Consider the following 11,732-nt stretch of genomic DNA (forward strand, 5'->3'; position numbering starts at 1 on the left):
GTTTCTGTGTGCTGGAGATGTTTGACATGAATGGAGTTCTGACATTTAACCCGTTTCTCTATTTCTCCTCCTTTTTTTGATTCCATATGTCGGGCCGTATTATTTACATAATGGACAGCAGCAGCAGCAGACGGACGGAAATGCGGCGGCCGCCTTCGCCGTCAGCTGGGATTGCAGCGCCGAGTTTGACGCCACGTCCGAGAAGGACATGAGCTTCCTGTCGGCCGACTCGTACGTCTCGTTCGGCGGGACGGGCATCGCCAAAACCGGGTCCACCCTGCGATTCCAGCTCAAGACGCAGAGCCGCGACTGCGTTTTGCTCTACAGCAGCGGACCGCCGGCCAAGCCGGACTTTGCGGCCGTCGAACTCGTCGAGGGACATTTGCGAGTCAGCCTGGACGCCGGAGGCGGAAGCGCCGTCGATCTCTTCAGCGATCAGGCCGTCAACGACGGGCTCTGGCATCAGGTGGAGCTGCGGCTGGCCGCCGGAACGGTTGAATTGAAGATTGACGGCAAATCCAGCTCGAGCAGCAGCAGCAACGTCCGCGATTCCGGATTCCTGACGTCGTCGCCGTCCAACAAATACCTGGAGCTGAGCGGACAAATCTATTTGGGCGGGGTGGAAGCGGCCCGTCACGCCAGGGCTCTCATTCAGGGCGTCCGGACGGCCAACAGCAGTCTGCGCGGCTGCATCCGGAGACTGGAATTGGACGGCCGTTTGTTGGGTCTCCGCGACGCCCGGGTGACGCGTCACGTCGCCGCCGATTGTCAGTGGCATTACCCGTGCACTTCCATCAATCCATCGCCGTGCGTCGACGGGGCCCAGTGCTCCCAGGACGGGCTGGATCATTTCCGCTGCGAGTGTCCCCAGCAGCCGTGCACCAAACCGGAATTCATCAACTACAAGGCGGCTGTCACCAGCAGCAGCACATCCGTCATCACCGGGCCGGCCTCGGGTTCCGACACCCAACCGCCGGTCCTCAATCTTTCGCCTGTCCAGGTCAGTCGCACCACCACAATGTCACATTTATTTTACCCAAATGCAAAAGCGGCCGAAAATTGATTTCAATCATTGATACAACTGTCCAGCCAGTTTCATTTCCGCCATTTCAAAAAAGGCCCACCGTTTTCTTGATGTAGACGTGCGGATCAAATGTTGTGCTGGTCTCAAATTTCCGGTTCACGCCAGTGTCCATTCACGTTAGGTCCATTGATGGTGAAACTCAACCGACGCCTATTCACGTTTCTCGTTTTGTTTGGATTCAATTGATTTGCAGGTGACGGAAGGAGGTTCCATGACGCTGACGTCGCGCCACCTGCAAGTGCAGCTGGACTATGAGAAATTCGGCGTCCGTGAATCGGGCGTCATGTTTCACGTGGTCAGGCCGCCGCAGTACGGCCGGCTCTTCTCGACGCTTTGGCGACGAGCCGACGAGGCCACTTTCACCCTGCTGGACGTCCACAGCGATCGGGTCCGCTACGTTCACGACGGGTCTGAGACGCTGCGCGATTCGGCCCTGCTGGAACTGGAGCTGGCCCCACGACAGGGATTCCTCCTGCCGGCCTACCTGCAAAAGCGCCAGCGCTTCGTCCTCCATTTGTCCGTCAGCCCGGTCAACGATCCTCCTGAATTGTCGCTATCGCCGGGCAAGGCCGTCCTCCGGCTGGTCAAACACACCCGCAAAGCCCTGACGGCCGACCTGCTGGCCGCCTTCGATCCGGACAACCAGCCCAAAGATCTTCTCTATTCGGTTCTCAACTCGAAGAGCGACGGCGACATGGAAGGTAAGAAGAAGACGATCGTTAATATCCCTCCCTCCCTAGCCCTTCGTCGTCCAGCCATTAAAATATTTATTGGCCAGTCCGTGAAAAACGAAACGAGTAGACGAGAACCATTTGAAAACGTAAACGACGAATTAGCGATAAAACGCTTAACCGGAGATAGTTACACGCTTAACAAGCGAACCGAGCAATACTACTAAGGTAATCTAAAATGAATAAAAGGCGGGAGGGGCCGGCTGCTGGGCTGTCGAGGAGTAGGGTGGGGTGGGGTGGAATAGGAGTGTATGCTATAATTGATGTGGGTTTATAACACAACCCAAGCGAAACGCAAATGTAGCATGCAGAGAGTCTGATATGGTACAGTTGAAACTTGCTCTGATTTCGCGCTCTTAATTGTCTGCGTTTTATTCCGCACAGCGCGCACACACCCTGGGCAGCCTGGCAGGGCCGTCGTCGTCGTCGTCATTGAGGCGCTCTCATAATCAAAAGCCCTGAGCAAGCATATCTTTGCAATGGAGAGAGAGAGGGGGGCCGGCAAAGTTTCAAAGCTCCTCTCTCTCATCGAGTAACTTTGTGTGTTGTGAGAGATTGCCAGTGTAGAGCAGCTCTGTAGAGAGAGAGAGAGAGCCGCACTGGCATGCTTAAATGGCCGTAAATCGCTGACGGGCTCGACTCCACTCGAGTTGCTTTTGGTTGGTGTAGTATACGTAGTAACGTCGGGGGCATGTAATATGCCGAGTTTGGGCCATTTGATACTTTTGAGAGACAAAGGAGCTGCTAGATAGCCAAAGAAAAGAGAAGGAGGAGGGTTGAAAAGGATGAATAGCTGCTGGACGCGCAGGAGAGGAGAAGAGAAGCATTGCACAGCAACGAAACGCACCCGCTAGGAGTTGCAGTCAACTTTTTGGCTCATCTACGGTCGAGATCAGAGTTCTTGAAAAGGCAGTCGAGAGTTCAAACAGCTTCATCCATATGCAAGTCTTTTTTTCCCTTTTTCTTTTTTTCTTTGACTGCTGTCGCGACTAATCAATTTTATATATAACATACTGAAGCGACTAGATGATGCACGCGACAGGCGCTCACCCCCTCCGCCTGTCGTCACCCGCAACGGACGAGATGCCAGGCCGTCAACTCGAAAAAAAACTGAAACTCTATTCTCTTTCTCTCTGTGTATTAGATCTCCCCTGTAATTCCCCAACTCTTTTTCTCCGTTTGTTGGCCGTCGTTTTCAACCGCCCACCAAAAAAAGTCTGGACGGATTCCGTGTGACAGGACACAAATTTTCGGCTCTACAGTCCGCGAGTTATGGCTTCATATAGCCGGTAGAAACGCTGGGGGGAAAAGAAATTCAGTGAGACACAACAGAAATGTTGAGACTCAAAATTTAGCCGCACACGGAATTCCGGAAGGGGGGATATCACAACAAGGGAAACGATATGAACGTGAATGACGATTGAGAAGAATTTGGAAAATTAGCTGTTGGCCCTGCAGTCGAAAAAGTCGCCCAGCTGCTGTCCCTCCTGTCTGCGTGTAACAAGTGCGAGATATGTCTCTACGCCATTCCACACTTATTTTTCTCTCGAGCTGGACTGGGTTTGCTGGGTCGTCGTGTGGCTTCTCACGCGTTATTTCACTTGGCACATGAATGAATCTTGGCAGCGCTGGCTATGAGAGAAAGAAAAAAAGATTTTTCTTTTTTCTTTTTTACGATCTTCCTCATTGATGGGAAACGGCCTGTCCGTCCCGCGCGCCTCGCTAAAATCTATTTGCGTCCGTCAACTTGACAGAGCCATCTAGTGGCCGTCTATTTGACGCAACAGATTCATCACAACAACAAATTGCCATTTCCCCCCTTTCAATCGGCTATACTACTATTACTGGTTCGTAGAAATGTTCTAAATAAACATTATTCCTCGAAAGGAAATTTGTTCCCGTATAGAAACACGAAGAATCTCCGTAATTGCGCAATTTGAGTCGCTGTTGATTTCAATCGAAGTTCAAAGACAGCGAACTTTGTAGTTGTACGGATGAATATGTTCATTTGCTGAAGGGGGGAGTTGGAAAAACACCACCCCACCCGCTCTACTACTAGATGTTGTTCATTGAACACTTTTGTTTAGTTTCCACCCGAAAAGTTGAGTCACGCTACGCTGGAGCTGACATGGATACACTTACGCAACTCTTGTGCGTTGGGAGTTGCTCTCGTTGGCCGCCTACGACAGCGTTTGTTGTTGTGCTCAGCTTCTTTTTTCATTGGGGGGGAGTGTCGCATCAAAAAGTTTCTGTAATGTGCGCCGTTGCTGTGGCGATTCCTTTTCCGCGCCACGGATAATCATCAAATCAATCCGCGCTTTATAATAATCAACTGATCAATTTATTTTTGTTGGCAATGGCAGGTTCCATCGAGAATAAAATGCAGTCGGGCGTGGCCATCAGTAGCTTCACTCAAGAGGACGTCAATCAAGGGCGCATTTGGTACGTTCATCGCGGGTCGCCCAATGGCCGGCTGGCGCTGCGCGTGTCGGACGGAGCCGAGAGCGGACCGACGGCCGTCCTGCGGATCGCCGCCTTTGATCTCCAACTTTTCCTGGCCAACAACACTGGGCTCCTGGTTCCCGTCAACGGGTCGGCCGCTTTGACGGCCGCCAATTTGACCTTTAGCACCAATGCCCCGGATCAAGAGCTGGACATCCGCTATGACATCACCCGGCCGCCGCAGCATGGGCAGATTCAAGCCTGGCGATCTGGGCGCTGGCAGTCCATCAACTGGTTCAATTCGGGTCAATTGCAGCGGGCCGAGCGCATCCGCTACGTCCACCTGCCGACTGGATTCCAACCGCCGGCCAGCCAGGACGATTTCCAGTTTTCGGTCTCGGTCGCCCTGGAGGTGGCCGAAGTCTTCCGCTCGCCCATCATGTACCAATTTCGGTTCCAGCTGCTGGACGCCGTGTTGCGCGAGGAAAACAATCGCGGACTGGCCATGACGGGCGGATCAACGCAGTCGGTCGCCATCGGGTCGGCCCAGCTCAAGTTCGTGGTCGAGCCTCAGTCCAGCGCCGAGGAGGAAGTGGTTTACACTCTGCTGGACCCGCCGCTCTACGGCTCACTGTGGATCCAGTCGCAGTCGAGTCCGCTGGACACGGGCTCCAAGTGGTCGCAGAGCCTCCTCAACTCGCAGCGACTCCACTACCGTTTGGCCCGTCGGACGCTGTCGTCGCTGGGCGATGGCTTCACTTTCCGCGTGGCTTCGTCGTCGGGACTCGCATCGTCCGACCTGCATCGCTTCGAGATCAACTACGCGCCGGGCAACGACACTCCCACCACGGCCGCCGTGACTATCGGCGAGCTGTTGGTGAACGAAGGCGAAACGGCCGTCCTGCAGGCCAGCCTATTGGGCTTCTCGCTGCCGATGGCCATCAATTACTCTGTGCTGGAAAAGCCTCGCCACGGCCAACTCAATTTGCTGGACGTCGGCAAGCGATCCGTGATGCGTAAAAACATCAGCTGGTTCGGCTCGGATGATCTAACTGATCAAAGGATCGTTTACACGCACGACGACAGCGAATCCATCACCGATCAATTCTTGTTTCTCGCCCGTCCACGACTCGCCCCCGATGATCCCTCGAAGGATTTCCAATACGTTGGCACGTTTCCCGTTCGCGCTCACATGAAGAATGATAATCCGCCCGTCCGTGTCGGTGATCAAGTCCTCCGTGTCGTTACCAATGGAGAGCGTCGACTCAGTCCCGACATCCTAAGGTAATTTTCCTTCGTACTTTATCCGCTTACGCGCATTTTCTCCTTTTTTTTTTGTTCATTCGCAATCTAATTCCGTCTTTTTGCCTTCCTTCCATTCCTTACAGATACATCGATCCGGACGTGGAGACCAGCCCGGCCAGCATTGTCTATTCACCGCGCGGAGTGCCGAACGGGGCCTTTTATCTGACGGACAGACCAGACGTTCAAGTAATTTTACAACAATCGGACATTCCACTTAGATATTAGAGACGAGAGCTCCTTCACAAGTGCTTGATGGAGTCTTGCCAGTTATTTTAATATCGATCAACTCAAACAAAAAACAATGGCCAATTGTACAGAATCCCCCACCCACCCGTCATCTTATTTGGCTTTTTGTTGAGAAAACTCGACGCGATCCTCTCGAGTTGACGAGTCCGCTGGATTCAGCACTTTCGACGAGTGTTGTTCACTACCATTCAGAACTCGTCGAGAGAGAGTGTGTGTCGAGAGACACACGTACAGTCGGACATTTGACAATAACAAGGGCTATTGCTTATTTATGTGACGTTGTTGTTGCGGCTGTATTTTCCTGGTTGTTTTTGGCGCATAGGCGCTCACATTTTTTTATTTCTATCCGTTTTTAGGTATTCCAGTTCAGTCAGGAAGATGTGAATGACGGTAAAATTCTCTTCCGGCACGTCGGAAGCCCGTACGGACGCACTACGCTGTAAATAACATTTATTTGTTGTTGTTTTTGTTTAGAAGTTTCGCCCGTCTTAAAAGCGCATTATCGCTAATTTATGCTGATTGCCGCTCAACTTATTCAATTGTCCTCCTCTGTTAGGTGGGTGACGGACAATCAGTATCACGTTACCGGAACGCTGGAAGTGCAGGCGTCGGAGCCTTTCCTTGAACGGATTAACCAAACGAAAGTGACGGTGCGGCGCGGGCATTTTGTTGCTCTAGGCGTTGCCCAGCTGGGCATGGTTTCTAATCTCGACTACGACTCGAACGAGTTGGCGTTTTACCTGCTGGACCAGCCGCAGCACGGCTTAGTGCAGATGAACGGCTCGACGATTTTGAAGATGGAATCGTTCACCCAGGAGGATCTCCTGGCCGGCAAAGTTACTTACGAGAACAAGAATCAGACGGACGGCAAAGATTGGTTTAAAGTGCGCGCCGTACTCAGGCGGGTAGAGTACGAATGCGTCGTCGAGGTGCGCATCTACCCGGAAACCTATTGGCAACCCATGAAGGTGCTTCAAAACGAATTAGTCACTGTGGAAGAAGGTGAATTGGCATTCATACCCATTTCTATTTCATAATTCCTTGCGAAATTAACACTTGGGACACATCTGACAGGCACAAGTTTCACCATCGACTCGTCTTCGTTGAAAATCAGCCACCCGCAAGGCGTCAACCGGCTAGACGTGACGTACATCGTCCACCAACCGCCCCTTCACGGCTATTTGGAGGTGGATCGAGACGAGCACGAGTACGAGGACCTGGTGACGGGACGCAGTGCCAACCTACTTCCGCCCGAAGTTCACCTCTTCGACCAGAGTGCCATCGACGAGCAGCGTTTACACTACATCCAGTCGGGCGCCAATCAGAGCTCGGATTCCTTCGTCTTCGACGTCACCAACGGCGTCGTGACGCTGACCAATCTGACTTTTCAGCTGGCCATTATCCCCAAATCGATTTACCTGCTCACCCGGCCCATTGAAGTCCTCGAAGGCGGACATTCCGTCCTGACCGTCTCCGACCTCAAAATCGTGACTCGCTACTACGCCGACAAAGTCGACAGTTTCCTGATCGTCAAAATGCCCGTTCACGGCCACCTCCAGCTGAAGGGCGTCTCGGCTGAGGCCGAACCCTTGACTCGCTTTACTTACACGCAATTGATTGAGAAACAAGTTCTCTATTGGCACGATGGAAGTGAGGAGGCTAACGATACACTGGAGATTGTCGCCCTCGCTGGTAATTGCCAATCAAATGTGATACTATCATCAATAAAAATTTGACTCAATTTGTTGATTTATTCTTACAGGTAAAAAAGAAAGTCTTCCGGCCACTATTCAGATTCAGGTACGACCGGTGGACGATGAAAGGCCAACGCTTGTCAACAACACGGGCATTTTGGTTTGGCAAGGATCTACCACAGTATTGGATAAATCTCAACTCGGTATTTAGGATTTAATTATTTTCAAAAGATTTTTGTTCCAAATTTGTTATTTTATTTGTTGAAAAAGGTGCATCCGATGTCGATACGCTTCCGCATTCTATCGAGTTCTCTTTCGGGCGTGCGGATTGCGGCTACATGGCGTCGGGACCCAACTTGAGCGACCCGGTTACCACCATCACTCAACATCAAATCGACCTGCACCAAATTGCTTTTGTCCATCAAGGTTAGCATCGAATTGTTTATATCCATTTGAGTTTTTCACATATTAAAATTCTTCATTTAAATCACTTCCAGGGAGAACCAACTGCACTGTCCCTTTCAATTTGACGGACGGCCAGTCGGCAATGCCCAGTCAACATCATTTGCAGATCAGCGCTCGCAAGATGCAGGTGCGGTTGGTGCGCAATCAGCGACTCCACGTTTTCCCGATGATGCAGCAGTCAATCACATCGGTTCAATTGCTGGCCGTGACCAGTGGCGACATATTGACGAACCGCCAGCAAAACGTCCCCCGCTTCCAGGTGACTCGACCGCCGCGACTTGGGCGGCTACTCCTGGAACAAGCCGACGGTTCCACCAAACGGGTCACCAGTTTCACGCAACGCGATCTCAATCAAAGTTTGGTCATCTACGAACACACGGAACCGTTCGCCGACGTCAGTGTCAACGACAGCTTCGTCATTGACATCATGTCCGATCTCAGCTCGCCGCTTCAACAGCAGCAGTTTAACATTGAAATTTCCGTCGCCACAATGGCCGAAGGTGGACTCGACCGCTATCTTGGTATTTTATAAACATGTTTAAAAGTCTTGTTACACCCCATTTTGTTAATGATTATTGTTTTTCAGGTTTGGTTGCACTGGAGACTGAAGAAGGAGGCACGGCAATTATACGTGAAAAGAATCTGAACTTGAGCGGAATCGTCCAGCTGATTAGCAGCTATCAGGGCGTGCTGGCCACCCAACCGCCTAGATTACGTCTGGTATTATCGCAAGCCCCGCAGCACGGATTCGTGTCCGTGAGCGGTCGACGAGTGGATCTCGGGAGCGAGATGACAGCGGAGGAAATCGCGTCTGGCCAAGTGGAATATCAGCACGACCATTCTGATACCTTGGAAGATTGGATCGGCCTGACCGTTCTGCTGCAAAGGCCGGAAAAGGGATCCGATCGACCGGACATTCTTCTCTACAACGGAACGCTGCGCGTCAACATCTTGCCCGTCAATGACCAAATCTTTCAACTGTTGACCAAAGCTCCGGCAATGACGGTAGTCGAGCGACAATGGAGAGCCATCACAGCCGAAGTTCTACTGACGGAAGACGCCGACACATCCGCCAAGGATTTGATCTACGACGTGATTCAAGCGCCGCAATTTGGCAAATTGGCCTTGACGGCTGAAAACGCCACAACTTTAGCTATGGCCGGAACTACGATCGGGCCGCCGCTGGTCCGTTTCAGCCAAGATGATGTCAACCGAGGGCGGGTTGTCTTTCTGCACGACGGTACCATGGATCCGCGATCGACATTTTTCATTTTCCGCGTATCGGACGGCCACTTTAAAGCGGACAGCGGTGTTTTCAGCATCCACTTTGAGCCGCTGACGCTCCGTTTCGTCAACCACTCCGTCATTGGTATCCAGCAGGGCCAATCGACAGCCATCGTTGTTAATTCTTCTATGGGCGCTGAATCGAATGGCCAGCGCCGTCACATTTTTTACAATGTGGTAAGTAGCGCCGTGAACTTTTTCTCTTCGTTCATTTTTCTTGTTAAAAAGCTCACTGTTTTTTTTTCGGTTTCTGTAGACAAAGGAGCCGGAAAACGGTAAACTTTACATCAATGACTTTCCCGTCACCACATTTGGCCAGTCGAACATCGACAAGGAGGAATTGCTTTATGTTCAGACCAACATGACGGCTTCGTTTGACTGGTTCCAAGTGACCGTTTGGAACATGGCCGTTGTGTTGGAGAGGCAGATGTTCAATGTTAGCGTGATACCACTTTTGGCCAACAATCCGAGTGCGGGCAAACGGCCTATTCGCGCAATTGCCGGAGAGAAAACGGCCATCACTTTGGCCATGCTGGACGCCGGACGGTTGGCCACGCTGACAAATAGCAACCCGACTTTCACTATCATCCGCAAACCACGCTACGGCAAAATTCGTAAAATCGTTCCCTCCTCCAGCGGCAGTGGAATGAATCGACTCGTTAAACGCCAATCGGGCAACGGTGGGGGCAACAAGGAAAAAGATACTTACGTCTTCAGTCACGAAGATGTCCAGAGTCAATTCATATTTTACGTGGCGCGAAAAATGGACAACCTGAATGAGACCCACGTGATGGACAGCTGCGAGTATCGTCTGACGGCACCCAATGTCCAGCCGGCTATGGGTGTCGTCGAATTTCTTCTTTTGCCCAGCGGATCCGCCGGCTCTACTTTAGTTGCGGCCAGTAAAAACAGCATAGACGTCATTCAGGGCCAGCAAACTCCGAACCACAATTTCGCCAACCCGCGCCATCCATCGTCGCCCGACATTGTCACAGAAAACACTCTGGCTGGCCTCGGTCTGGGCGTCATGACCAACGATATTTTCCTCATCGTTGGGATCGTCTGCGGCATTTTGGGACTTGGCCTTGTCATCCTCATCACTATCAAGTGAGTCGCAAGGTTGCCGATCTGCTATATCAAATGTTTTTTTTTATCATTTCTTTTTTTATTCGCATTCCCAAGGTGTCGCATGAAACCGCCGATGCACAAACATCCCAAAAACGATCAAAACAATCCAACAGCAGGAGACATGCAGCTTTATCGCTTGTCTGGAACTCTGAAGGTAAAACGACGAAGCTTGTCAATTACTTTCGCCATAAAACTGAGATTAAACAAACATTTTTCCTTCTTCTGTCCGAAAGAATTCTCACCAAAAGGGTGGCGTTTCGGATTTCCAAGTGACGGACGCCTATCGCATCCCGGCCAACATGCACCATCACCCTCGCGATTTCGCCGACACGGACAGCGATCCTGAACCGCCGCCACCCCCAAGGCTCGACTATCTGGATCCACCCTTGTCTCCTCGCCCATCACGAGCCCTGCGCGGAATAGGCGCCAGCCCCATCAGCGCCTGTAGCACCATCAGTTCGCTGAACGGCCGACCGCGAGGATCTTGGCATCAGCCGCAGCAGCATGACTTGTCGTCTGGATCGTCCATGGGTCCTTCGGTACCCCAGTGCAAGATTATTCCACTACTCAATCCACTGCTGTCGGAGCGCTCTGAGTCAGAGACGTCGGAACTAGTCAATGCCCGTTATCCATACGGGATAGCCGACGAAAGTATGGAAGAGTGGGCCATGTTGGATCCTGACGTTCAGTGTAGCAACTCCACTTATTCCTCGCGTACCACCAACCCAATGCTTAGGAAAAATCAGTATTGGGTTTAACTCGATTTGACAGCCTATTTACACGTAACAAACTTCAGTTGTGTTCCCTTTAGCTTGTAACAGTTGTTTCTCTATAAAAATGGAAAGAAATGGCTATATCTGGTAAATCTATTGTACGGTCCAAACATATTGACATACGGTATGATTATTTTTGTTCTTATATTGTACAGTGTTTTATGTTAATTAGGTTTCAATTGTAATCTAACCAGTGACGGAGCAAGACGGAGACGGTGTTTCTTTTCCTGGGTACAATAGGTAAATAGCATCCAGGTTGAGCAATGCTGAATTGAAGATACTCCACGTAAGCCTATCTTTCTAATGGTAACGTTAAACTGTAAAAGCCAAATGGAGATATAAGAATACACATGAAATTATCAAGTGAGAAGTAATGTTAATAGAAAATGTATTTTTTTAAAGACTCCCCTCATGGTTTTTCACGATTTTAGTATTATTCAATAGAACCGACCCAAAAATTTAACGAAATCGCGATTATTTCATGATCCCAATTGACGTCTGTTTAACCATTGAAGCAGTTGTGAATCGTTGTTGTTCCCGTCGTTTAAAGTCTCTTTTTCATAGTTTCTAATGGGAAAAC

At 50.8% G+C, this 11,732-nt stretch overlaps 1 protein-coding gene across 3 annotated transcripts in view; it reads left to right on the plus strand.

The window, feature by feature from the left end:
* The window catches only part of LOC124195955 (chondroitin sulfate proteoglycan 4-like), a 30,681-nt gene extending 19,159 nt beyond the window's left edge, over window positions 1-11,522 (plus strand). Inside the window, exons 4-18 of one of the 3 annotated variants that reach the window (XR_006875501.1) lie at window positions 119-1,000; window positions 1,278-1,785; window positions 4,179-5,541; window positions 5,646-5,748; window positions 6,165-6,247; window positions 6,365-6,810; window positions 6,883-7,500; window positions 7,571-7,705; window positions 7,773-7,928; window positions 8,000-8,488; window positions 8,554-9,428; window positions 9,508-10,358; window positions 10,434-10,533; window positions 10,613-11,276; window positions 11,347-11,522. Coding sequence is in view for 2 of the 3 variants with exons in the window: in XM_046590661.1 (XP_046446617.1) it covers window positions 119-1,000; window positions 1,278-1,785; window positions 4,179-5,541; window positions 5,646-5,748; window positions 6,165-6,247; window positions 6,365-6,810; window positions 6,883-7,500; window positions 7,571-7,705; window positions 7,773-7,928; window positions 8,000-8,488; window positions 8,554-9,428; window positions 9,508-10,358; window positions 10,434-10,533; window positions 10,613-11,137 (7,134 nt within the window). In the remaining variant the exon portion in view is untranslated. Of the gene's footprint in view, window positions 1-118; window positions 1,001-1,277; window positions 1,786-4,178; window positions 5,542-5,645; window positions 5,749-6,164; window positions 6,248-6,364; window positions 6,811-6,882; window positions 7,501-7,570; window positions 7,706-7,772; window positions 7,929-7,999; window positions 8,489-8,553; window positions 9,429-9,507; window positions 10,359-10,433; window positions 10,534-10,612 lie in introns of all 3 variants that reach the window. The other 2 variants (XM_046590661.1, XM_046590662.1) reach the window with 2 other exon arrangements.
* Window positions 11,523-11,732: the final 210 nt, after the last annotated feature.

The sequence above is a fragment of the Daphnia pulex genome, chromosome 6, assembly GCF_021134715.1.
Source record: "Daphnia pulex isolate KAP4 chromosome 6, ASM2113471v1".
Classification (NCBI taxonomy): Eukaryota; Metazoa; Arthropoda; class Branchiopoda; order Diplostraca; family Daphniidae; genus Daphnia; species Daphnia pulex.